General features: G+C 44.2%; 1 protein-coding gene across 1 annotated transcript; it reads left to right on the top strand.

Moving 5' to 3' along the window:
* Positions 1 to 1,106: 1,106 nt before the first annotated feature.
* Positions 1,107 to 26,001, top strand: nadka (NAD kinase a). Its single transcript, XM_080533411.1, has 12 exons — positions 1,107 to 1,250; positions 2,518 to 2,671; positions 6,907 to 6,990; positions 13,429 to 13,558; positions 14,563 to 14,671; positions 14,780 to 14,865; positions 15,233 to 15,335; positions 16,556 to 16,698; positions 18,620 to 18,719; positions 23,590 to 23,747; positions 24,783 to 24,865; positions 25,337 to 26,001. The coding sequence occupies exons 2-12, from the start codon at positions 2,520 to 2,522 to the stop codon at positions 25,482 to 25,484; spliced, it is 1,296 nt and encodes a 431-aa protein (XP_080389537.1). The 5' UTR covers positions 1,107 to 1,250; positions 2,518 to 2,519; the 3' UTR covers positions 25,485 to 26,001.
* The last annotated feature ends 1,855 nt before the right edge of the window (positions 26,002 to 27,856 follow it).

Raw genomic sequence — 27,856 nt, 5'->3', positions numbered from 1 at the left:
TGTCAAAACAGTCAGCGTCAGTGTTTTCTGTAAAAGGTGACTGAACACGTCACAACTCATACTCAGGGGTCATCATACTGGTCTGAGTGTCCCATCTCTTCAGGCTACACCTTAACTGCTCCTCCTGAGACATCTACTACCCCCGAGCACTGTCTCCTGAGACCTGTTTCCCCCATACTGTGTCCTAAGATTTCTACTCCCCCTCCCTCTTGTACTGTTTCTCCAGTGTCTATTAATAAAAATAAAATTCAAATCTTTCTTCTTTTATCACGACGACTGCCAATGGCCCCGGGCCTGAGCTAGATTGCTCTTCCTGCTACGACTGGTGAATTGATGATGGTTCAGTTGCTTAGTCAAATGTATTGATTGTAAAGTCGCTTTGGAATAAGGCGTCTGCTAAATGGCAAAAATGTAAATGTAAATCTCCCTACTTTTACTTTATTTCATTTTCCCTCTTGAAAACTCATAATATCCGAGTTTCCGACAGCATCCGAATGCACCATAACTCAGTCTAGACCTATATTGTTACGACTGGTGGCTGGTTGGCACATTTCAGCAGCATGGTTCAGCCCAGTCAGCCTTTACCTATAGGTAGCTACTCACCCCGGAAGCGTTAAAATCACACAACTCTGAAGCCACGCCCCTCTAACTGGGGCACAGAAGTCAAGTTTCCCCGTTGATCCTCACTCCAAAACACCTTTATTTATGGTTCTTTTTATGTTTCAATAAACTTTGTCATGTGTTTTGAGGGTGTCATTATAACAAAAGAATTCGCATCAATCAACATCAATCACCTTGCATAATTGTTAAAAAGATGTGTTAAGTGTTAAAACGCGTTGGAAAATCCCCACTTCTGTACCCCCAGTAGAGAAAGCTGTAGGTGACGTCAGTAATTACAGTGGAATCAGGGGCTGCGTTCGTAAATTCGCTCTGAGAGCGCCCGAGCGCACAAGGGGCGCGACGTGATAAAGGGACCGAGTAATTTGATTGGACGAGAGGCGTTTCGTGAGTGCTGATCCGATTTTCGAATTCGAATGTACGAACGCAGCCCTGTGGAACGTCTGACAGTTGACAGTTTGGCTGCAGAGAGCTAAACCATCCAGAGACACATTAGCTTCATTAGCTCGTCATTTGTTCGCTCTGCTACCCAGATAAGTCATGGAAACAGTTTGAAAGAAACTTAGCTTCGTCGTCAGATTAACTCAATGGCGAGGCTCTGATACCGAAACCGGCGGGTCAAATCGAGCAGGGTAAATACTTTAATGTCATTAATCTGGCTGCTAACATGCTATCATAGCTAGCCTACCCTTAAATCAACTCGTTTAAGCACACTGGCTTTGTCATGGCAATCACATCTTAGGTGAGCTCTGTTGGTGATGTTAAGAATAATACCGACATGATTATGCTGTTCAGCTTTACAACAACGGTGTCATTGTGTTTTAATGTCACTTCATTTGTTTTTTAAAAGCTATTTAACGTCGTCAATGATGTTGCTTAACTCGCTACAGTACACAATGTACTGGACGTTATGAGATAGCGTAGGTGTTGACTGTTGTCTGGATCCACAAGTTGTCTCTGTCTGTCTGCAAGACATGCTGAGCCCAGTGACTGGAGGAAAGCCTCTCACAGTCGATTGGCTACTCTGGTGGGTCGATTGGCTACTCTGGTGGGTCGATTGGCCAGTCTGGTGGGTCGATTGGCCAGTAAATGCCTATAGGGAAGACTCTACAACCTAGTTCAAGTGTATCCAATTATTAGGCTTAATCCAAAATACCCAGAAAAATACTAGGTAGCCTATGGCATGGAGTGGAAGAATATGTTTGAAATAGCCTATATAATATGCTCCTTTTCTGTTCTGAGTACATTTTTCTAATTTCTGTAATTCTATATTAGAAAGGCATAAGTAGTATAGCTCATTAGATAAATCAGACCTTTATGTACAGTTGAGGTTGAAGATCAGTAGGACATCTGTGGCAAACCCAAGTCTTGATATAAGCACAGATATTGCCCTAGCAATGATTTCAAGATCTATATCAACCTATGGATATCAATATATATATATCAACCTGTGGTCTTCGGTGGCTCAGTTGGTAGTAACTTAGGTTGTGGGTTCGATTCCCGCTGGGACCATGCTCTCACTGCGATATAAGTCGCTTTGGCGTCAGCTAAATGGCGTATAATAATTAACCTAATGCCTGTCCATATGTATGTCAAGTGCCATTGACCAGCTCTGTACAATGTACATAGGCCAACCTAACAGACCCAGTAGTTCACAGTCACACAATCCTAGCTTCTCTGACTGTGCATTGTAGAAGGTGCAGTTCTCTGTGGACACCTAAAAGCTAGGAGTCAGCGTCTAAGTAAACAGTCTGAAATGAATTGTGACTAGGCCCAGTAGGAGGTGAACCGTTGAGCCCCTGACAGTTGCTGCTGACGGGTGTTCTAAGGCAGCCTCTAACCCGGAGGCCTCTGTTTTTTTCCGACACTCGTCGTCCCTCTGTGTGTTTCCCCTGGCAGACATGGAGGCTGGAGAGGAGGTTGGAGTGGAAGCTGTCCCCTACTGCTGTTCCTCCTGCGATAGCGGGGAGACCCCCAACCGGAGCCTGGCCATCCGCACCAGGAAGACCCGCAGCCTGAGCACCTCTTCTGTCTCCAGCATCTCAGACTACAGGTACCCGCACTATTGGTGGCTGCCTGCCGGCCGGCGCCCCATTTCATTGCCAAATTGAGAGCTTACCTTGACCTGTATTGGCCAAATTGAGAGCTTACCTTGACCTGTATTGGCCAAATTGAGAGCTTACCTTGACCTGTATCTCTGTTTGAAAACATTAGCCTGAATTTAAATGTTACTGCTTTGAATTGTACTGCTCATTTTGTGTGTCACGATTTTTTTATTTTATGGAAGATGGGTTTAACCGAATAGGACTGTTTAGATTTATGGCTTGCATGAGTCACCCTTGAATTTTATTGTGTAAGATTTCAATTTATGAGATGAATTAATCCCTACTAGTGTTTATTTAACGCTTCCTTTTTAAAGATGCTAACATTTCTTAGATGCCTTTTTATCTAAGGGACCATTTGCAGGTGCGGCCATTGTGCAATATTTTTTCAGATGACATACAGACATATAATCACCTTTTTCAGTTTCATTCAGTATCGGCACTATTAGAAATGAGTATTTTCTACTGTGTGATTTGATGTAGTGAGAGAAGGCTGGTGCTGTTGTGTTAAGCAACGTCAACTTGTCATTAGATAATCCCGCTCTTGCATAGATTGATTTTTCTTATCCTGACTAATGGATAGATGATTCACATACTTAGACAAATGTATTTGTTGTAAGTCGCTTTGGATAAAGGCGTCTGCTAAATGTCAAAAATGTAAATGTACTTTTTGAGACAACCCATTGCGACATGGCCCGTGGCCCGATGTTACACAACCCCAAACATTTTAAACACTTCTGTATACACAGTCCCATCAGCCCACTGTGTGTTCCAGGAAACAGCACATTGAGTGTCAACCTAGTCTCTGTTTGACCATGAATTATGGTGCAAGTGTATGTGTGTGTGTGTGTGTGTGTGTGTGTGTGTGTGTGTGTGTCCGCATGCGCATGCGTATGTGTGTGTGTGTGTGCGTGTGTGATTGCTACCCACTGAGCCAACCTACATAGAGAAGTGGTTGGAAAATCCCTAGGATAACATAATCATCGGCCACACGCGCACACAAACAAACACAATCGCACCATAGTAGCTCAATCAGGGGGTGTGAAGTATTGTCTCACATCTTCAAATGAGGAGCTAGCCAACATTCTCTCTCGTTGCCAAAATCACAACGCTCCTCACGTCTATGAATTCATGTTCAGGTGAAATATCATCTCACCCTGAGTCGTCCTCATAGGGTAGTAGTTCTCAGTTCTCACTTTGTGACCGCAGCAACAACAACAGACCCTAAGTTAGTATTGTTAATCACATGCCAAAGTCTCCTCAGAGACACTTCAAAAAAGTTGTGTAGCAGCTTTAAACTAGACAAACTTGTACAAGATCTTATTGTTTTCACAAATACATAGTTTTGCAATAATCTGCAGTGATAACCAGGGTTGGGTGGTTATATGGTTAAACAGTATACCACAGTTATTATTTTATTTTTAAATCATACATTTCTATATATACGGTAATAAACGCCTTAAGAGTGTTAGTCCAGCACCACTGTATGTGTGGTTGAAGATGCTATGAAAGTGATGGCAGAACTTTTTGTAAATAATGGTATTTGTCAAATAAATAACCTGTGTCACGTAGGCCAATACAGTCCTAAAAAAAAGCTGTGCAATGTGCAGATATATAAAATAAACACCATGAGAATGTTTGTCCACCATTGCCTGTGTGATTGAAGATGCTATGAAAGTGATGGCAGAACTACTTTTTGTAATTTAGTAATTTAAATAAAATAAAACAATTGGAAACCGCCCAACCCTAGTGATAACAGTTGTTACACATACTTGTGGGATTCCATTAGGATAGGACCGGCAACTTTTTGTTCACAGCCAGTATCCCTCCACAGTTGAGTGGCTGCTATGAGAGGAGAGAGCTCGGCTGGTGGTGACTCTGAAACAAAGAGGCTGTGTAAGTGCGATGAAGAGGAAATAGTTCCAGTTCTGAGCAAATCGATTACAGAGACTGTAATTGTTTGATCTTTAATAGAATGCACATCAAAAAAAATCCTTTCAAGCATAGTTCGTTGCGGCTGGAAAAAGTCCCAAGAAACCAAAAGGGAACAAACCAAAGTGTTTCTCAGAAAGCTGCACACATAAAGCAAGCCCACACCAATAAGAAGTTAGACAGAGTCACTGAAATGGCGTACAAAAGGTTAACGTTATAACAATAGGCCCTCATGCCTACACAGAAAACAAAACATCCACTAATAATGGCAAGAGGCATCACCCCAATTGTCCAGTCTATGGGCCAGTCTATTGTCCAGTCTATGGGCAGGGCGGAACAAGAACACAAAAGAAGAAACCAATACTCACCGCCCCTGCTGAGCAAAAACCAAAAGAAAGCCACACTTCACAGGCAGAAAACTAACACACTAAAAACCCATCACAAGACCAAGTACCAGCACTTAAACAAAACAAAAGGTAGGCATTACGTTTTTTGAGGACATCAGCCGCAGGTGTAACTCATTAGCATCACATCCCTGGCCCCGCCTCCCCAGGCACACCACCTCAGTAGAGTCAATCAGGCCCGGGGCTTAACACTCGTAAACGAACATTGTTTGAAGTTTCTCTGAGGACATTATGGCGCGTCATTTACACAATGCTAATGTGTCGCGGTTTGTTAGGAATCCTGATTGATAAGATAAGACTCAACTTTATTGTCGTTGAACAGAGACAATGGAAAGTAGCTCGTGCACACGTCTCCCCCCAGGGAGAACAGAGGCACAGGGTCGGCCATCTTCGGCGCCCCTGGGGCAGTTGAGCGGTTAAGTGCCTCGTGCCTAAGGGCACGACAGCAATTGTAGACACTAGACACTAGACACCTTTTAGATATAGATGTGATCACCAGTTCACATTCGGCACCTTCCTGGGGTGGGGATCGAACCAGCCCAGCGACCTACCGATTACTGGACGGCCTCTCTAACCTTTAACCTCTAGGCTACCTGCCGCCCTATTGCAGAAGACACTGCTCACTGCTAACTTTGCTGTAGCGAAAGTAGAGAACCGGAGAATCTTTCACTACTGGCCTATGAGGACAGCTCAGGGTCGAGAGGATATTTCACCTAAACATGAACATAGTCTGAAGCAATGAAGCATCCCTTTAAGGTTTTAGCTGTGGATCTCAACTCGTTTCTCTAAACTATTTGGGTCACCGAGAATGTTGTGGCGGCTCTTTGTTGCCCTAGCTAGTGAGTGTGTCTGTCGGCCTGCAGCAGATGGCCAACTAATAGGATTTGCTAAGCACTGTCTTGTGACGTGACCTTCGGGGCCACAAGGCCTCTTGAGAGGTGAGGTGAGGGGAGGAGAGGAGAGGCGAGGCAGCCATCTTTCCTGCTCCATCAGAGCAGGTGGACTCATTCTGAGCAATTGGAAATGACCCTTCACCCATAATACAATTAGCCATGTTCTAATTAAGTTTCAGAGCACATAATTAGTTCAGGATTTTTTTCCACTGTTGCTTTCATGAAGCAGGCCCCGTCTAAAGAGATTCCCTCGTCGTTAGAGAATGCAAGGCATTCTGTCTGTCAATCATTTGATTTGATTTGGTTTGTTTTGATTATATCTATAACGAGACACCTTTGCTTCTATTATGATTGGCCCCGTATTTGACTCCACCACACTGGGTTCAAGTGTCTAAAGAGACTGAAGCCTATTGCAGGGAAGCTTGTCGTATCTAATCAGTGATAGTTACATGAGATAGCCTACCTAGTACCTACCACTCAGTTTGTAAACACAAATGTCTGTCTTACTATGGATTGACATCCTAATTGCGGAGTGTTGCGTTAAGCTTCTATAAGAGACAGCCATTTACATTCTTACCTGACACCTGACATCCAGGTCTTCTGACGCTGGTTTTCTCTGTGTATCACATGTACAAAAGAAGAGATTTGGTGAGGCTGCATTCTCATTTTATGCACCCAAATTGTGGAATGCACGGCCAGTTTATAATAGGGATGCAACCTCAGCAAATATGTTCAAGTCAAGACTAAAATCTTTTTAATATTGCCTTTAAATGACTTAATAATGAAATTATGATTATATAATGATTGGAGCACTTTGAGCTGCAAAGCTTGCAGGAAAAGTGCTATACAAATAAAGGTTATTGTTGTTATTATTATTATTATTATTATTATTATTATCTGTGAGTGACATGTTTTTGTCAGTTTCTAAGTGATTTTTCTGTCCATCTTGTCTTTTAGGAGATCTCAGTCCCTGCATGGACCGAGTCCTGTGACCACGTTTGGACCAAAAGCATGCATGCTGCAGAACCCCAACGCAGTGATGTAAGTATGACAAAGCTGTCAGACAGTTGTGTGACTCTCCTCTATATCATGATGTCTTCAAATTGCACTCAATTATCCCCCACTGATGAAGTCAGGGAAGGGACTCTGATTCCATCTCTCTCTCTCAGTTCATATTTCTTGATCTCTGATTGTATGTTCGTATGTCTTTGTCTCCAACACTGGGACACTTTTGACGAAACTCGTGGTGTGTCTTCCCTGACAGATGCGGTATTTACAAAATCACACCGATTGGCCCAATGTTGAAACTATGGTGAAAGACAGGTCTTGCCTGCAACTTGTTCTGTGTTTCGAGGTGGCGGCGATTAGTGTTGTGATGGTGAAAAGAGGAAAGCGCACCTCAGGCTCAGACCGCATCTTTTTCGTTTTCAAATAATACTGTAAAATTCTCGTAAGTGAGTCCGATAAGCACTGCAAGCCTTCCTCTTGCCTAGCTCAAACCCGTGAACCGCCTTCAACTAAACACAATTGGCAGTAAGAAGCAAAACTGATCATGAATAAGCAGCACTACTGCACATTGCGGTAACCTGTGTGTCAAACGTTTGTATCGCTGTCACCGATTCACACAAGGTGGGGCGCTACATCATTTGTGGTGGACAACATGTTTATTGTACACTTTTTTTCTTTTTTTTTTACTATATAACCTGAAAATGTATAACTATTACACATACATGTCATTTGGATAGTGATGGTCAGACATTGTGGAGCAGTCAGCATTCCCTTATGAAAGACTCTCAGCCTAGCTAAGCTGTCGGCCCGCCAGGTTCTCTCAGACATTGGCTTGAGCCTCGGGGGCTTCTTGTAAGGGTCAGGGTCTCCTGTCACTGGCTGCTAAGGCTGTCAGTAATAGAATAGTAATTGGCACCAGTAATAGAATAGATTAGCATCCGTAAGTGCAGCGCTACTGAGCTGGCTGTAAGTAGAAAGAAAGTGGAAAGTGTGTGAGAAAAATGTTTCCACAGGTGTTAATAACACCATGCTCTCCGTCTTAAGCCCTATTCGCACGGGATTAGTATTATCTGGGGACCTCTGGTCATTTGTCTTTTTATAATTACGGAGGTCGTCTGTGTTCTTAAGCCTGTGCGAATCGGCCATGTCCGTCACCGTGATTTGTGTAAAAGTACAAATTCAAATTCACAAATGATCTACCATATTCCGCAGAACACAGAGGTCCTGTGATAATATTAGTCCCGTGCGAATCGGCATGTCGGTGATTTGGAGTGATTCGTTTTCTCCGCCTCTTTGTGCGTCCAATGCCTGGTCTTTTTAACAGCCATTGCGCTTGTTGTTCACTTCGCTTATCTCATGCAAATGCACCACACGAAACTCAGCCCCCCCCGCCCCCCCCCCCGTAATTCCTAAATTACATGAGGTCCCCTAGATAATACTAGTCCCGTGCGAATAGGGCTATAGTTACGAAACCTGAGTGATGATGTTGTGGGTAGACTGTCTGCTGTCTCATCAGACAGACCAAAACCTTCATTTTAGACCAAAACCTTCATTTTAGAGCCTCTCCCGAACACAGTTAGACTGACCAGCACCGCTACACTACGCTACTTAGCCAGGCAGGCATGTGTTAGACATGTTGTGGTTTGGGGAGGGAAGTTTCATGCCAGAATCCTAATAATTCAAATTGGTTTGAATATGAATGAATGAATGAATGAATGAATGGTCTTTATTGTCATTGCTATAGTACAGGTACCAAACAACGAAATTTGGGAGGGGGGGCTCAATGATTTTGAGATGCTTGGAACATGGAATTTCAAACATCCTGCTTTAGTAAAACCTCCTCTACAAGCCGAATATAGGCAGGCCAACTAAGTATGGACAATGACTCATTCACACTGTAGTTGCGTCATTTAGCATAGACATTTAAACATGAGAAGTTGATTTAGAATTTTTACGTGGGGACTTTTTAATTTGATGGTGGATGTTTCCTCTCTCCTGTGTCATGTTGGAAAATGAACGTGTGCTGTGTTTTTGGGCAGGTATTATAGTATTAATACCAGGTGAATAAGATATTTAAGCTTTGTGGTTTACTTCTGTCAATACCATCCATACCGTTGCCACCTGTATTTAGGTTATTTTACCCATTGGTCGTGATCTGATCAATAACTGTTGTCTGAGGGGTCAGTGATGGGACATCACTCAGCACTACTCCCAGTGATGGGAGATCAATCAGTGTTTTCAGATGGTAACAGAGAGGGGAATATCCCGAGGGAAGGTGTACCGGTTTAAGACTTCTAATAGCGGCTATTGGAGAATGTTGCTTGACCTGCGGCGATTCGAAGAGCCAAATCCATTGTTTTGCTATCTTTAGCTTTTGGCACTGCTCGATAGCTAGTCTGAAACCAGCTACACTGGTAAGCTACTTCCTTGTCTGTGGAAGGGCGTGTTCATGAAACTGAACTTGTGTGTGTGTGTGTGTGTGTGTGTGTGTGTGTGTGTGTGTGTGTGTGTGTGTGTGTGTGGTGTGTGTGGTGTGTGTGGTGTGTGTGGTGTGTGTGTGCGTGCGCTGAGAGTGCAACTGTGGAGTACTGGGCTATTAGAGAGTGTCCTCCGCACCTACCCTCCACACCCTAAACATGACAGTAAATAAAAGCCATCGTTGACTGGCATTCTCCAGATTTATATAACAAGTCTTAATTAATTTCAGTTAAATAATAATTTGAAAAAAAATCGTCCTTCTTCTGGGAACGACGACTGCCAATGGCCCCGGGCCTGAGCATAGATTACCTTTTCCTGCTATTATGACTGGTGGATAGATAATCCACCTACTTCAGTCAAATGTATTTGTTGTAAATTGCTTCGGGCAAAGGCGTCAGCTAAATGCCAAAAATGTAATGTAAATGTTAAAAGTCAAATTGGGTTTATTGTCACATACTCATACGGTGAAATGCTTTTATGTGCCCACGGCCTCAACAATGTGATATTACAACATGCACATAGGAACACGTGCACACCTTCTCATTCATCCAATTATCTACTCTGCCTTGTGTCAACAGTCCAAGCTGGTGGAGGTGGTGTTATGGTGTGGGGGGGGAATGTTTTCTTGGCACATTTAGGACCGTTAATACCAATCTATCACCGCTTGAATGCCACAGCCTATTTGAGTATTGTTGCTGACCGTTTGCATTCCTTCATGGCCACAATGTACCCATCTTCTAAATGGCTACTTCCAGCATGATAATGCACCATGTCACAAAACATAGAGTCGTCTCAGACTGGTTTCATGAATATACTGAGTTTCATCAACAGTATTGAGTATATTGCTGTCACTACTTTTTAGTACCTTTTACAATTTTTTCTATAAAGCCACATGGTGTATTTTATTTTTATGACAGTAATGCAGTAAGACCATTTCCATCCCAGAAATATTAGCCTACTCGATGAATATTCAACAAGGAAACACATTTCTAAAATGACCTCAAGGAAGTATAGTAATTTATCAGTAAATGCTTTCTATGACATGCTATTTCTGGTCAGCTGTTTTCAGTGATGCCAGGGGGAATTCTCTAACCTCCTCTCTTAAATGATGACACACCCAGGGCCAATTAAATGATCATTTCACCCTGAATGGGCGGGCATCCCCTGTAGCTGTGTGGGGGCGTGGCTAGTGTGATGTCATCCTCTCAGGTCTTTCTTAACCGGAGTGAGAGGTCTGTCTGTGTCAGTGGCAGAATGTTCAGTTGAGATTTACTGTTAAGACCTCATGTGGACAGATATAGAACACTGGGCACTCCAGGGACTAGTGTAGTTTCCTTGGTTTAGTTTGATGAGGGACAGAGGTAGTTTGTCAGCTTCATGGGAAGATCATCAGAAGAATTCATTCAACTTCAGGGTTAAGCTTCTGATTATTTTATTTTTTTGTAATAATGCTGAGGGCATAGAGAGGTTGTCTGGAGCAGAATGAGTTGTGTTTAGATAGTGGAACCAGCAGGCTGAAGGACAGGTAGTAGGCAGAGAGAAGCACAGACAGTGCCTTCTCCATCCGTCTCCACTATCTGCATCCGTCATCACATGCAGACAGCCATGAAATTCAACCACAGTGTGCAACAGCAGAGTCCAGAGAACAGCAGCAACCATGTGTGGAAATGGTGAGGACCTCTTATTCCTCTGTCTCTCTCTCTCTTTCTGTCTCTCTCTCTGTCTGTCTCTCTGTCTCTCTCTGTCTGTCTCTCTCTCTCTCTCTCTGTCTGTATCTCTTTCTCTCTCTCTCTGTCTGTCTCTCTCTCTCTCTCTCTGTCTGTATCTCTTTCTCTCTCTCTGTCTGTCTCTCTCTCTCTCTCTCTGTCTGTATCTCTTTCTCTCTCTCTCTCTCTCTCTCTCTCTCTCTCTCTCTCTCTCTCTCTCTCTCTCTCTCTCTCTCCCATCTGACGGTGTTTCTCAATAGAAAAACAATTGTGTAAAAAAATGTTGATGCTTGAGTGAAGTTTTAGCTCTTGCATTGCGAGTTATCGTAAGCAGCCTAGGTTGAATGCTGCCAGTCAGGATGGAATAGAGGTGCTTTTGTCTTCAGGTGTTTGTGAGAAGGCAAGAAACACATGGAGGACAGGGTTAGTCTACCTTGCGTGTTTATCAATAATGGTCCACTGGGGAACCAGTTTCTCTTTGTGAGTCAACAAACCCATCAGAATGAAGAAGTACTTAAGTGACTTAAGCTTGTATGTTCTGTGTTCTTATTCAATAACGCGAAAGGAAACCAATACAAACAAATCCAGAAAACCATTGTTTCCGCTAGGCCCCCCCCCCCCATTTGTCAACTCAAGACGATGGTTTGGACAGGAGTTATGCTAACCTGTGTGACTAGTCTCTGAGTGGCAGCGTGCAAGCGGGGAATCCACTGCTTTGATATTGATAGCCCGAAGCTTAACTGTTCTTTGCTGGTACTATGATACTGATACTCAATAGAAGAATAGTCCCACATTATCATGTAAACGAGCCTAACCATTTGAACCAACCTTGTTCTCGTCTCAACAGTTTTATTTGAGTTTTCAGTAGAATAGTAAACATGTAAAAAGATCATATTTTTTTCATGTGTTTTCAGCTTCCATCAGTTACTAGGGGACTTCTGTTACAAATGTACAGTAACTTCCTGAAAATGTATCTCTGTATTGACTGGTAAACTAGTATCTAGCATTTGTCTTTTTCTCGTAATGACTGATGTAAACTTTTTGGCGTCTGCTAAATGTCTAAAATGTAAATATAAAAATGGTCACTGGGGTGTTTCAGCCATTTGGGGACGGGGCGGCTGTGGCGCAGGAGGTAGAGCCGGCATCTAATGATCGCAAGGTTGGCAGATTGGTGGTTCGATCCCCGGCTGGCCACATGTCGAAGTGTCCTTGGGCAAGACACTGAACCCCCCCCCCCCCCCCAAAACAATTGCTCCCAGTGCCCAGTGAGCAGGCCGGCGCCTTGCATGGTATCTTGCAGCCATTGATGTGTGAATGTGTGTGTTTTGGATAAAGGCGCTATATAAGTGCAGTCCATTTGTTAGTCGTTGGGCGAAAAGTTAAGTCACATGAGTTGTGTTTCATATGGGTATGTCCATGGTTTAATACAAGCCCTCCTCTGAGCACTGGGACAAGCATCTGCACCAGCCTCCTCTAGGGAACACTGAGGCCTCAGTGGTCCACAGTCAGGACACACACCTTTTACTTAAGGAGACACAACGTGTTGTAACATTGATAGGTTTTAAAACAGATGCTGCATATCAACATCACTGTTGACGGTGCACATTCTTTTCATATTTAGCATTTAGCGCCGTCTACACACACACACACACACACACACACACACACACACACGGTGGACTATACATCCACTATGTACATTATCTGTAGTATGCTGTCCCTCAGCTGTGTTGGTCTTAATACATAGTGGATCACTTGCATAAAGGAACAGCGAAGCCCTGCTCAGGGTGGTCTTTCACGTACAGCGGACCTATCGTACTGGTCTGGCAACCCAAATTATTTAGTCAGTCTTGTACTGGACAGAATATAAAGAGTAGCCATGGCAAAAAACTTAAAATATGTCCAAATAATAATTCGACCCTTGCAAGAGAAATACAAACAGCTTTGTGTGTGTACAATAGATTAGGGGCCATGTGTGACCAGCTAAAGTCAACAAGAGACTGCTAATCCAAGCCAATCACGACCATTGTTGAGTAATGATGATAGATGAAATAGATTAGAAGTTAGCTTTGATTGAATTTGTCCTACTGCTTATGAATCGTAAAGATTAGATCATTTTGTTCTTGCGGCTGCCCCGCATGCAACGCCGACGTTGTTTTCAAACTCTCTCTTCCTGAAAATGTCTCCCTGAACTGTTTATGCTCCCTGCCTGCTCCCCCCCGGGATCAGTATCACTATCAGTTCATGTAAATGTTGATCAACTCTCTCTCTCTCTCTGTCTGTTCAGGCACATTCAGGACCCAGCCAGTCAGAAGTTGACGTGGAACAAACCTCCCAAAAGTGTACTTGTGATCAAGAAGATCTGCGATGCCAGCCTGCTGCAGCCCTTCAAAGAGCTCTGCGTGTTCCTCACCGAGGTATGAGGAAGTGTTCCCCAGAACAGAGATCTGTTATTAGGAACGTCATGAAAAGTGTCTGTCTGTATGTACACGTGTCTCACAGCTCCCTAGGCCGTCTGATACTGTACACAAACACAATCTGCTGTCTGACTGTTGTTGTTGTTCACTGTAGAGAGATTTGTTACTAGATTTCTTTGGATTCAATCTTTTCGAGTACAACGAAATGTATTTTTTTGCTCTAGGGCACAGTGTGGGTCAGCCATAGTCAGTGCTCCTGGAGCAACTAGGGGTTAACCTCTAAGCTAGACACAACCCCCCCCCCACCCCCATTATAAGGAATGTGAAAGATGAAAAGTGTCTGTATGTAAACATTCACAGCTACCCAGACAGTCTCAAACTGTACACAAACATGATCTGTTTGTCTGACGTCGTGCTCTGCGGTTCAGTCGATAGAGCTTCAGGGCACAACTGCAGTGGTAGGCACCTCAGATATGATGCCAGCAACCCTCCAGTCACCAGCTCACATGCAGCTCCCTCCTGAGACGGGGATCGAACCAGCTCTGCTAGCCGGCCTCTCTAACCTCTAGGCTACCGCCGCCCCCGATATTAGGAATGTGAAAGATAAAAAAGTGTCTGTATGTACACGTTCATAGCTCCCTCCCTAGACAGTCTCAAACTGTACACAATCACGATCTGTTTGTCTGACTGTCTGTGACAGTCTGTGGCTCAGTTGAGGCAGTATGGCACTGACAGCGCTTAGGTTGTGGGTTCGATTCCCACTGGGACCTTATATACTGAAAAATGGATGCACTCACTGCAATGCAAGTGGTTTTGGATAAAAGCGTCAGCTAAAAGGCATATACTATATATTATTATTATTGGTAGTAGTAGTATTAGTATTATTATTACATTGTTTTGACCGATCAGTCTTCCAAATGTTGATACCAAACAAGACTAGTTCTCATCTATGAAATGCATGTTACTTATGCATGTTTCCTTGTCTGTTTGTTTGTTTGTTCTAGCTGAAAAACATGATTGTTTACGTGGAGAGGAAAGTTCTGGAAGACCCAGCAATCGCAGGCGATGAGAGCTTCGGGGCCGTTATCAAGAAATTCTGCACTTTCAGAGAAGGTAGGGAGATTACGAGACACGAGTGGTTTTGTGTCAGGTTCCTCACTGGTGGAAGTTGGGGCTTTCTTCTAAGGGCATGTTCTTAATGTGCTTCTGTATGTGCCTTAGATTTTGATGACATATCCAATCGGGTGGACTTCATCATCTGTCTTGGTGGAGATGGAACCTTACTTTACGCATCATCACTCTTCCAGGTATGCATTTATGTATTATTCACTTGTATGTTCAACTTATGCCCTGTCCGTTTTTAATATACTGAGAAAAAACGAAAACAACGAAATTGTGTAGTGAGCTACATCGTGTGTGTGTGTGTGTGTGTGTGTGTGTGTTATCTGATAAGAGTGTGTGTGTGTGTGTGTGTGTGTGAGAGAGACAGAGAGAGACAGAGAGAGAGGGAGAGAGAAAGAAGGAGAGAGAGAGAGAGAGAGAGAGAGAGAGAGAGAGAGAGAGAGAGAGAGAGAGAGAGAGAGAGAGAGAGAGAGAGAGAGAGAGAGAGAGTGTGTGTGTGTATGTGAGAGAGTGTGTGTGTGTTATCTGATAAGAGTGTTTGTGTATTTTCAGGAGAGCGTTCCACCAGTTATGGCCTTTCACCTGGGTTCTCTAGGCTTCCTCACTCCTTTCAACTTTGACACCTACCAGTCTCAGGTCAACCAGATCATCGAGGGTACGTACACCAGGCTGGCTGGCCTTGGCCCACTGCTCTCTCATTACAACTATAACAATAATACGCTTTATTTACATAGCACCTTTCATACAGAAGAATGCAGCTCAAAGTGCTGTACAATACAATGCAAAAGAACAGATTAAAAACGGAAACAACTTAGACATCAGCAGAGTGCTGTACAATACCGCACAAAAGAACAAGGAACAGATTAAAAACAAAAACATACAAGGGATACAACAGTAACGATACATACAGTGCCTTCCATAAGAATTGGAAAGAGGAAGCATGTTGTCTTGTTTTTATAAAGTTATTTTTTTCTCAGTGGGGCAGTCCCACTCACATTTTTTATTTTATTGACAGATACAGTAGAGATTTAGACAGGAAGGATGGGTGAGAGAGAGAGGAGGGATGACATGCAGGATATGTCCCCGGCAGGAATCGAACCGGGGACCCTGCGGTTACATGGTCAACGCTTAACCCGCTACACCACCTAAGCGCCCCTGTTGTCTTGTTTTTAGCTCTGTACTCCGACAGTTTGACATTTCAAACAATTACTGTGAGGTTAAAGTAGTGATTCTCAGCTTTCATTCATTAATTTTCCCATTGGTTTCACCATTTAGAAATTACAACCCTTTTTATACATAGTCCCCCCATTTCTCATAGTCCCCCCATTTCAGGGAAAATAACATTTTATACATAGTCCCCCCATTTCAGGGCACCAAAAGTATTGGAAAAGTGAACCCAATCTGAAAAAAAAGCTGAGAAACTTTGACCCTAGTAATTGTTTGATTTCAAATCCAAAGAGTTGTGGTATAGAGCTAAAGGAAAATTGCTTCCTCTATCCAATACTTATGGTGGGCTCTGCATTTAATAATAATAATAAGAAGAAGAAGAAGAAGAAACTCTATTTGTATAGCACTTTTCAAAACACACAAAAGTTGGTTGTTTACCCAGCCTATTTCTAGCCGCTAGTTTAACCCCTTTTATTGCATAATTTGTTTCTCCTCTGAGTGGGGCAGTCCCACTCCTATCTTTCATTTTATTGGACAGATACAGTGAAGACAGACAGGAAAGTAAGGAGGAGAAGGGAGAGAGGGCATGTCAGTCAGCAGGGCAAGGGCCGGATTCGAACCCATGCCGACATGGGCGTATGTGTGCACTGTAGACCGCGGTGCTAAGTTTTCAATCGTTTTTTTCTCTTCTTTCTCCGGTGTGTTTAGGAAACACGGCCATCATCCTGCGCAGTCGTCTCAGAGTGCGCGTAGTGAAGGAGAACAGGGAGAAGAAGGCCCGGGCAGACGAGAAGGGCATCATCATGACCAACGGAGACGCCGAGGCCGGCCGCAAAGCCATGAACTACCAGGTAGGAACCCCCCTACCCTGACCATTAACACTCTACCCTCACGATTAATACTCTACCCTCACGATTAATACTCTACCCTCACGATTAATACTCTCATGACCTATACTGTACCCTCATGACCTCCATCTTACAAGGCTCCACCAAGGCCCAGTTGTTCAAAAACGTTTAATCCGGATCAGAAAGGTCCTGATTATTTTCTCTGATCCAGGATCAGATCGAGCTGGATGATTTTCCTGCTACACGACTCAAAATCAGCCAGATCAGATCTGATCCTGGATAGCAAAAAAAAAAAAGAATCAGGATCATTTGGATCCAGATGAAACTTTTTGAACAACTGCCTGGTGCCCTGATGTCTTCATCCAGTGGTCAAGTCAGTAGGCGTTACAGTCGAGAAAACGTCCACGTCATCAGCTGTGTAGAAATAAGGTGTAAACTGTGTTCTTCACTGCTAATACCACATTTAAAAAAATTAAAAAAATGTATATATATTTTTTTGAGTGGGGCAGTCCCACTCATATTTTTCATTTTTATTGACAGTTACAGTGAAGATTTAGACAGGAAGGATGGGTGAGAGAAAGAGGAGGGATGACATGCAGGATATGTCCCCGGCCGGAATCGAACCCTGCGGTTACATGGTCAGCGCTTAACCCGCTACGCCACCTAAGCGCCCCTATACCACAGGCTTTTACCACAGATTGTCCTGATACGTGACCAAAACAACTGACCAACATTTAACCGTTGTTCTTTAATGTGTTGGGTGATGGAAGGAGTACTTCAGGGCGACTTGAGTCTAACTCTCTCCCCTTCCTCTTGGCTGCCATGCCAAACAAAGATACAAGATGTTTATTTGTCACTCCGGTTACACAAGTACAATCGTGTGAGATGCTTTCGCTGGTGGGGCTCCATTGCGGGTACATGTAAAAAGACATAGAATATGATAACAAAATATAAGAGGCAAAAAAAGTACATTAAAATGCAATTATCGAATTATATACCATTTAAGGAAAGAAAGATATACAAAATATACATTCAGCAGTATATTGCACAGGAGTTGGATAGTGTGTGTGTGTGTGTGTGTGTGTGTGTGTGTGTGTGTGTGTGTGTGTGTGTGTGTGTGTGTGTGTGTGTGTGTGTGAACAAAGTGCTTCCCTGCCTTTGTTTTCGTAATGTGGTGTTGGTGGCTATGCTTCCCCTGTGTGCTTCCCCTCCAGATCATGTCTTAGTAGTGTGGGGTAAATGTGTGTGTGTGTGTGTGTGGGGGGGGGGGGGGCAGCTTCAACAGCAGGTGTGTTTGAGTAGTGTCATAGTTCACCTTATGCTGATTCTGCTTAGTCATCATAGACACACCGTCCCTGGTCTGAAGTCAGATATTATATTAGCACGTGTTGTGCGTAGCAAGAAAGACTAATAGTGTAATCACTATTAATACTGTTTAGGTGGAAATGGATATACCGGTAATAATAATTGTTTTATTGCCATGCAATAAAAAAAACTTGTCAGTCAATTGTTGGAATTTGGGATTTTATGCTCTAGGCAAGGGTTCGGCCATAGAAGCATTTAGGGGTTCAGTGCCTTGCTCAAGGGCACCTTGACACGTGGCCAGCCGGGGTTTGAACTGCCGAACTGCCGACCGTGCGATCATTAGACGCCGGCTCTACCTCCTGAACCACCGCCGCCTATACGACTTGGACCATGTTATCTTTAGCTCAGTTACTCTTCACGGCTTGGAGCAAAAACAAAACACAACACAACATAACACCTGGCTTGTTATGTGTTTGATGACTCTGTCCTCCCCTGTCTGGTCTGACAGGTGCTGGATGAGGTGGTGGTGGACAGATGTGTGATCACTATTAATACTGTTTAGGTGCACCTGGCTTGTTAAGTGTTTGATGACTCTGTTCTCCCCTGTCTGGTCTGACAGGTGCTGAATGAGGTGGTGGTGGACCGAGGCCCCTCCTCCTACCTCTCCAACGTGGACCTGTTCCTGGACGGCCACCTCATCACCACAGTGCAGGGAGACGGTGAGTGATGGACAGATCCTTTTATTATTATTATTTTCTTTTCTTTATTATTATTATTGTTATTATTATTTTTATTTTTATTTTTTTATTATACTATGAACTTCTTCTTCTTCTTCTCCTTCTTCTTCTTCTTCTTCTAAACCTGCTGTGTTTGGAAGGATCATCTTGTGTCAGGCAGTTTGAGCAAGATTGATTATTATTTATAAATGATTACACTTTAGATTTACACTAGTCTACGAGGAGCATTTGAGCGTTCTTGGTCCAAGTCTATTCAAAAATATATCATATTAAAAAGCAGTTTCTGACTGTGTGAATGTGCTGTACAGTACGCTGTTGCACCTTGCTGTATGGAGGCAGATTTGCTGAGAGGGAAAAGTTAAGTCTGTTCCACTAAAACCTCCCTTTCTGGAAATCTGGAAATGCTTTGTATGTTTCAGTTCAAGTGCTGGAATCCAGAGAGAGAGAGAGAGAGAGAGAGAGATAGGAAGAGGGGGCCGGTCAGTCTGGGGTTGTGGGTTAATTATTGATCTCTAATGCAATTAGACATCATGTTGTAGAGCCACTGACTAACTGGGAGGGGGGGGGCGGGGGGGGAGAGAGCGGGTGGGGGTCATTAACTGGCCAGGCTGCTAAACAGGAAGAACGACTCTTTGTTTCCAACAATCAGATTTTTAACCCCCCCTCCAAAATACCCATCCCTGACTCTCACCTCAGCCCTTATTCCTGAACCTAACCCTGGGCTACGAGAAACAGACAGACAGGACTGACAAGACTGACATTCGTGTCAATCCTCCTGATCCCAGCCTACACTCCCATGAGGAAAAGTGCTCCCATCACCACTAAGACTGTCAGAACCTGGCCAGCAGGGTCCGCTCCACTGCAGATCTGCCTGAATGACACCTCACGGCAGGAATATGAGCATGAGGACCTGGAACAGTTCACGTCGTCGGTTCTGAACCACATATAGGGCTTTCACACCGGCAAAGAACCGTGCCGGTTCGCGTTCGCGTTCGGAAACCTCTGAACCTTGGTGCTGTCTGGCGAACGAGCCCGCGTTCATACCAGTGTAACCTGAACCATCCGCGTTATCAACGCTGGGTGATGAAGGGGCGGGATAAACAAACATTTCACAACTAGATGGCAGCTACTTCACTGGAAATGAAGATAATATCTTCCACTACAGTATCTGAAATAAACAACATTTTCTGTGAAACAAAACAAAAGACACTTTCTACACGCGTTCTTTTACTAATCAGCTGCTCCGTTACTGGAATAGAAATGGCTTACGAAATTCGCGTTCGCGCATGTCCGCGCGCGTGTGCGTGCGTGTGTGTGTTTGCTGAGCATGTGAGGAAGATAGAGAGAATAATGACACTTTTGATATTGTTTTGGATCACTAATGATTAGATTTAGATTAGACTACATTTTGTCTACTTCCTCCTTGCTGGTCTCTGCAGCCTAGAATATGACACACCCTCTGACGACGTGACTGTTCTACGTTTTGGTTCGCGCTTGAGAACCACTATTTTTTGGTGCCCGCTGCGAACCAACTTTTCAGGTTCCGAACCAATTGAGCTTCGGTCTGAACGCGCCGGCCGGTTCCAGACTTGGTTCGCGAACGCGAACCGGCACGGTTCTTTGCCGGTGTGAAAGCCCTAATAGTGAACTGCACCAACTCAGCCACCGTGGACAAACGTGTCCGGGTCTACCCCAACACGAAGATATGGATGACTGTGAAGGTCCAAAAACTGCTCAAGGAGAGGGACAACGCCTTCTCAGCGAAGGACACACTGCTGTACAGCATCACCAGGGCTAACCTAAAGCGTGGCATCCGGGAGGCCAAGGCAGACCACAGAGAGAAGATTGAGGAATGCTTCCTGAGCAACGACTCCAGGCGGGTGTGGCAGGGGGTTCAGCACATGACAAACTTCAGAGCCAACAGGCTCACAGCCGCGGAGGACGACCCCCTGCTGGCGGAAAAGCTGAACTCCTTCTACGCCCGGTTCTACGAGGGGCGAACAGAGGTAACCACAACACAAACACCACTCTCTCCAGCTCTCAGAAGCCTCACCCTCACAGAGCATGAAGTGAGACGCGTGCTGAAGGCGGTGGACCCCAGGAAAGCCTCAGGGCCGGATGGCGTCCTGGGACGGGTGCTGAGGGACTGCGCCGACCAGCTGGCCGGGGTTTTCACCAACATCTTCAACCAGTCCCTGTCCCAGGCCACCATCCCACCCTGCCTGAAAACCTCAACTATCATCCCAGTCCCGAAGAAAAGCACGGTGAGCTGCCTAAACGACTACCGCCCGGTGGCACTCACACCAATCATCATGAAGTGCTTCGAGAAACTAGTCCGGGCCCACATAGTCACACGCCTCCGGCCCAACCTGGATCCATACCAGTTCGCCTACAGAGCCCACAGGGCCACAGAGGACGCCATCGCGACGACTCTCCACTCCACTCTATCCCACCTGGAGAGGGGAAACAGCTACGCGAGACTGCTCTTTGTGGACTTCAGCTCTGCCTTCAACACCATCCTTCCAGACAGGCTAGTGACCAAACTACTAGACCTGGGACTATCACACTCTATATGTGCATGGATCAAGGACTTCCTGTCTGACCGCCCCCAGAGGGTGCGGGTGGGCTCCCACACCTCCACAGCCCTCAGACTCAGCACTGGGTCCCCCCAGGGCTGCGTGCTAAGCCCCATCCTCTACAACCTCTACACTAGGGCTGGGCAAACGATCACAATTTTTTTTTCAATAATCGCAAGAATTAACGATCAATTATCGATTAATCGCTAAGCTTTTTTTTCATAAAAAAAAAAAACAAAACTAGGGCAGAAATAACAAGCATGTTTTCCTTGGGGGAAAAACTTTATTTGTGTTGCTATTGCACACATTCATTCATTCACATTCAAACTAGACACTACAGTCAGATAACAATCCTCTTAAACAAGGCAGTGAGTAGCCTAAATTGTTTAACTTAAAAACACATTTTACATTATAAATAAAAATATAGAAAATAAGTAACTCACCATAGGAGCAGTAAAAAAACAGTTACTCACAAATAGGAGGATGACTGAAAACGTTAGTGTCCTTAAGAGCGTCCAGCTTAACTTAAATTTAAACTCCAGCGAGAGACTGTAGGCGGCAGGCCTACTGGTTCTTGTTCAAAAAGATGATCATGTTAACATGTTCAGGGGTGAGAGACGAACGCAATCTGGTGACAGTTAGGCCAGCCGCAGAAAACAGAGGTAGGTCCGCGCTAATTTGGCCAACCGAGGAAACCTTCTTTCATTTTATTTCCACCAGTCAGTTGGGTCGCAGTTCAGGCCCGCAGAAGGCTCCCTCAGAAAGGTGCAAACTTCGGTTTCGATGGGGATGTCAGCAGCAGCGCTAATCATTTCCATTATTATTATTATTATATAAAAATTTAAAAAATGATTTATTAACGATTATCGAGCAAAATATTTTGTGATCGACCAAGATCCTTATCGATCAATTATCGATCGTCGATCATTGATTCCCACCCCTACTCTACACCTACGACTTCACCCCCGTCCACCCCAGCAACTCCATCGTAAAGTTTGCAGACGACACCACCGTGGTGGGCTGCATCTCGGGGGGGGACGAGGCGGCGTACAGGGATGAGGTGGAGCAGCTGGGCAAGCTGTGCAAGGTTAACAACCTGCTGCTGAACCAGTCAAAGACCCAGGAAATCATCGTGGACTTCAGGAGGAAAAAATCTGAGGTCCAGCCCCTGCTCGTCGATGGAGGGAGCGTGGAGAGAGTCTCAACCCTCCGATTCCTGGGGGTGCACATACAGGATGACCTGTCCTGGAAGACCAACACAGCAGCCATCATCAAGAAGGCACAACAGCGGCTCTACTTCCTGAGAGTCCTCAGGAAAAACCACATCGGACAGGAGATGCTTGTGACCTTCTACCGCTGCGCAGTGGAGAGCATCCTCACCTACTGCATCTGCGTGTGGTTCTCCAGCTGCACAGCCGCAGAGAGGAATGCGCTACAGAGAGTCGTGAGATCGGCCCAGAAGATCACCGGCGCCCCCCTCCCCTCTCTGGAAGAGCTGTACAACACACGCTGCCTCAGGAAGGCCTCCAAGATCTCCAGAGACCCATCCCACCCTGGGAACGAACACTTTGCTCGGCTGCCCTCGGACAGGCGGTTCAGGACCATGTTCGCAAGGACAAACAGACTGAAGCTCAGCTTCTACCCCAGGGCCATTCAGGCCCTGAACACAGCAAAGACCTAGGTTCTAGGCCCTGGACAATCTAGACAATTTGATGGCAGCTACTAGATTGAAATCAAGTGCAATACTGAAACACAACTGTGAACATTTCAAACCTGCAAACTGCGACACTTTAAATGAATGTGCAATAACACTATGTGCAATATGACAACCCTCGGGTACATAAGGTTCAGAGATAGGAAATGTTAGAATAGGTATAGCATAGCATAGAGTACAGCACAGTGTTTTATTTGTATAGTATAGTATAGTGGATAGTGTACATAGCCTTTATTTATGTAAACCAGCTCTTTTCCCTTCTTGTTTTTATTTTTTTTTCCTAGCACCAGGGGAGCCCCCCTTCCCAAATTTCGTTGTTTGGTACCTGTACTATATCAATGACAATAAAGACCATTCATTCATTCATTCTGTGCTTGGGCCTAACCCGCCATGTTGGTTTTTATTTTACTTTATTTGATATTAGAGACAAAGATTTTATTTTATTTTTCGTCTCTTGGGCAGGTTTGTTCCTTACCTTTATTTCAGTTTACTGATATTTTTTTTTTTTTTCATTGCCTGTCTGTCTGACTTTGTGTGACTGTCTGTGTGTCTCTGGTCTCAGGTGTGATCGTGTCCACTCCCACGGGCAGCACGGCGTACGCGGTGGCAGCTGGAGCCTCCATGATCCACCCCAACGTCCCGGCCATCATGATCACCCCCATCTGCCCCCACTCCCTCTCCTTCAGGCCCATCGTGGTGCCCGCTGGGGTGGAGCTCAAGGTAAACACACACGTTCACATATACAAGCATGTGGCAGGAAGCCTAGCGGTTAGAGAGGCAGGTAGCCTAGCGGTTAGAGAGGCCGGCTAGCAATCAGAAGGTCTCTGGTTCCATCCCCTACCTCAGGAGGGGGCTGCATGTGAGCTGGTGACTGGAGGGTTGCTGGCATCATATCTAAGGTGCCTACGTAGCACTGCCGTTGTGCCCTTGAGCAAGGCACCTCTTGAACCCCTAATTGCTCCAGGGGGCGCTGACTATGGCTGACCCTATGCCTCGTGCAAAAAAAATACATTTTGTTGTACTCTGTGCAATGACAAAAAAGTTGAATCTCATACATTTCTACACAGACAAACGTACAACACCACCATGTAAACTCACACACCATTCATCACTTCTCTCAGACACATTTGCCTTTAAGCGTCCTCTACATTACAAAGGGAGGTTCCTGCTCCTCTGTCCTCCCCCCCCTCTGCTGTGCCTCTAAAGCGCACGTACCAAAGTGACAAACGACCGGGCAGGTGCACAGCTCGACCCCTTGCAACATCTAAAGGGCTCTGCACACAGCGTGCGATTTCTGTTGCGCGTCAACGTTCCATTTTGAAGTTTGAATGGAAGTCTATGAGAACATCGCATTTACCCACACACGGCCCCGATTTTAATCGCACGGCGAACATTCGATTCCATTCATTTTGAATGGGACAAAGCACACGGCGTGCGAGTTTTGTCGCACTGTCAAATGAATGGAATCGAATGTTCGCCGTGCGATTAAAATCGGGGCCGTGTGTGGGTAAATGCGATGTTCTCATAGACTTCCATTCAAACTTCAAAATGGAACGTTGACGCGCAACAGAAATCGCACGCTGTGTGCAGAGCCCTTAAGAATGAGGAAATTGTGTTTTATTATCGCAATCACACCAAAACCATCCCTCTTCTGTTTCCTCATGACCACAGAGCTCTTTTGTCATCATTCGACTCCAACCATTTGGGTTCATATTGTTTTTTCCGTTTTTCTCTCTGTGTGTTTCTCACGCTCAGATCATGCTGTCTCGTGATGCCAGGAACACAGCCTGGGTTTCTTTTGATGGAAGGAAAAGACAGGAGATCTGTCACGGAGACAGGTGAGAGGCAACCTTGTGAACCACCGTTTTTCAAAACCTTCCCTTAGGCCAGACAACACAGAACAAGACCCAAGTATAACAAATAAAACCTGATCAACACGGTTTGGAGCAATGATGAGTTCATCCGTGTCCAATTCCAACTCGTGTCTTATCCAATTCCTCCCCACAAAAATCACCTGAATACACAGACAGTAGTTACATAACTGTTCACCTGTCGGTTGGACTTCAGCCAACTGCGTCACTCCAGGCACACTGATTCTTTTCTCTCATGCTACGTACCTACGTGTGTAGCAGACCTGTTGTTATTCGGTCGACTTGTTTAAAGGAAGTCAGTCCACATCTCGTTCTTCATTGTTTAGCGATACCGGGAATTCCTCTTGCTCAAAACGTGAACAAAGGTGACACCTTTCTTTTTTTCATAATGTTTTTCCTTTTTTCTCTTTTTTTTTCCCTCTCTCTTTTCTTCTGCAGCATTACCATTACTACATCCTGTTTCCCCGTTCCCTCTATCTGTTTCCGGGACCCGGTCAATGACTGGTTCGAGAGCCTGTCCCAATGTTTACACTGGAACGTGAGGAAGAAGCAGAACTACCTCAGCTCAGAGGAGGACGAGTTCTGAGACCACCACCTCTCCTCCTGGTGACGCCATTTTAACAGTTCACACCTTGACCTACCTAGTCACATCCATGGGCTCAGTTGCAACAAACGTTGTTGGGGAGATGATTCTCATTGCTTTGATATTTTTTTTTATTTCTTTTTTCAAGATCATTCCAAGATTAGATTATAATGTTTTTTTAATTATGATTCATATTCTTTTTTATCTATGGTTCATACAGGACTATCCCTCAATGAAAGGGATAGTCGACATTGCCTTTGTACTGTGTACCTCCTAACAGGTTAACTTTAACTGCAGATCAGTTCCAGTGTTTTCTGTGAGAGTCAAAGCATCATTGCAGCGTGAGCTGATCTTCAACTGAAGGAATGAGATCAAAATGACTGGTAACGATCGTTGCAATTGATCCATGGTGTTTGATGGGACCTGTTGTATCCCGTTGTACCTTGTGTTGTGGGGGCGGGGCTGTCAGGGACAGAGCTCCGCACCATGGAAGGTGTTGAGCAGAAGAGAAGCGGTTGCTAAAGGGGTTCTTTAGTTCCTCAACACGTGTGCTGGGGGGTATTCCATCAACGTCACTAAAGGACAATCCAGGCTTATTTTGATTTTTTTTTTTTATCCAGTCTTATTTTGATAAATAAGAGACTTCTTGAAATAAGTCTGGATTTTCCTTTAGCAACGTTGATGGAATACCCCCCCTGGTATCATGAATATTGTCAACGGTGACTGCATCTCCACTGTCATCACCGGTGTTCTTGACTAAGGGGACGGACAGTTGAAGATGTGTATTTTTGTTGTTGTCATGATTGATACTTGTTTTATACGACCCCTCGAACAAAAGGGAGGTATTACTACTTCAGGAATAGCAGAAGAGTTGCATCTACTCAGCAATAATGACATAAATGTATAGACTGTGCCTTAAACTACCATAAGATTACATTAGAAAATCGAATAATTCAACGTTTACATCATATTTCTTAATTTTCCTCATTATATTGACATCTTCGTGCAGGTGTACCATAACCATATCTCCAGTGTTCCTCTCTTTGCAGTTCACCTGCAGTACAAGCCATTTGAGAAGCTTGAATATACGTTCATCTTACGTTCACGTGACGTGTCTGAACTACTCTGTGTCTACTATGACTTTGGTATATATTTGGTATATATATTAATGTCAAAAACAGTATGAAACAAAATCGAGTTACTTTAGTCCATTCCAGATGAGACCACAGCGTGAGGTCTTCATAGCCTTTTTAAAGCCATAGCCTGACTGCAGGTTAGTCTCACAGACCATAGACAGTGTGTGCACATAAGATATCATGTAGAGCGCCAAGTGGGCTGATTTCCATAGTTAAAGCGTTTGCGATACTACAAGGTTTTAGCATCGTATTAGACTGCTATTTTGATATGATAAGACATTGAGTTTGTGAGGCGCAGGCTTGGATCCTAGCATGATAATAGTGGCTTACTTGAGTCTTTAATACCGAACCCCCTAGATTGAGAAGCTCTCCGAATAATCACGTGATACAGCTTTAGGGTTTTTCTTCGGTTCCTATCGGGGGCGGGGGGTTGTGTGTTGTGTGTGTGTGTGGAGGGGGGGCAGGGGGCCAGGGGAGATCAAAATGTGATCACATTGTTGACCAATACATCTTTCTTTTTTTGGGGGGGAGGGGGATGAAGTTATAATTATACTGTATCTAATGAACTAAACATGTTCTAATGAACTAAACATGTTCCTTTTACTCGTTAGTATATAATGTACATTATAACAACATTTTTTTTTTCGTTTGGCAGTCTAGTAGTCTATTCATTGCACCAATGGAAAATAAAGAAATACTTTGGTCTAAGCTCTGTGAAGACCAGCACGCCACACTCAAGGACCATCTAACTCTAGAAGTTAATTTATTTCTTAATCTATGATGCTTGAATGAGATGTATTTTGGATATAGCCTTTATGTCTATTAACCAGTTTACACTTATTATTGCTGAAAAACTAAATCTCTTTGGTACTTTTTGTATATTAATGATGTATAACGATTTTCTTGACATGTTCCTCTCAAGGCAGAAAAAACAAAAACAAATTTCTCTTACAATGGAATTTGGAGTGGGCCTGATTTGATTTGTAGCTTTTCTTTTTCATAATTTAAGGCAGACCTTCAGTTTGGAAAGTGGACAGATTTTCTTTCAAATGTTTTATCTTTTGTATTTTACTCTTACTTTTCTGTTCCTATAGAGTATGGTGTTACTCTACCTTTCTGTTCCTATAGTATGGTATGTTACCGTACTTGTCTGTTCCTTCTGTCCTGATGTGGACTTGGCCTTACAATCCTGCCGATAGATTACACAACAACCATCGTTGTGACTCTGAACAGCTTCCC

Source organism: Nansenia antarctica (assembly GCF_963989245.1).
Source record: "Nansenia antarctica genome assembly, chromosome: 6".
NCBI classification, from domain to species: domain Eukaryota; kingdom Metazoa; phylum Chordata; class Actinopteri; order Argentiniformes; family Microstomatidae; genus Nansenia; species Nansenia antarctica.
Note: the sequence above shows the minus strand (reverse complement) of the source record. Positions and strands in the feature narration are given on the sequence as shown.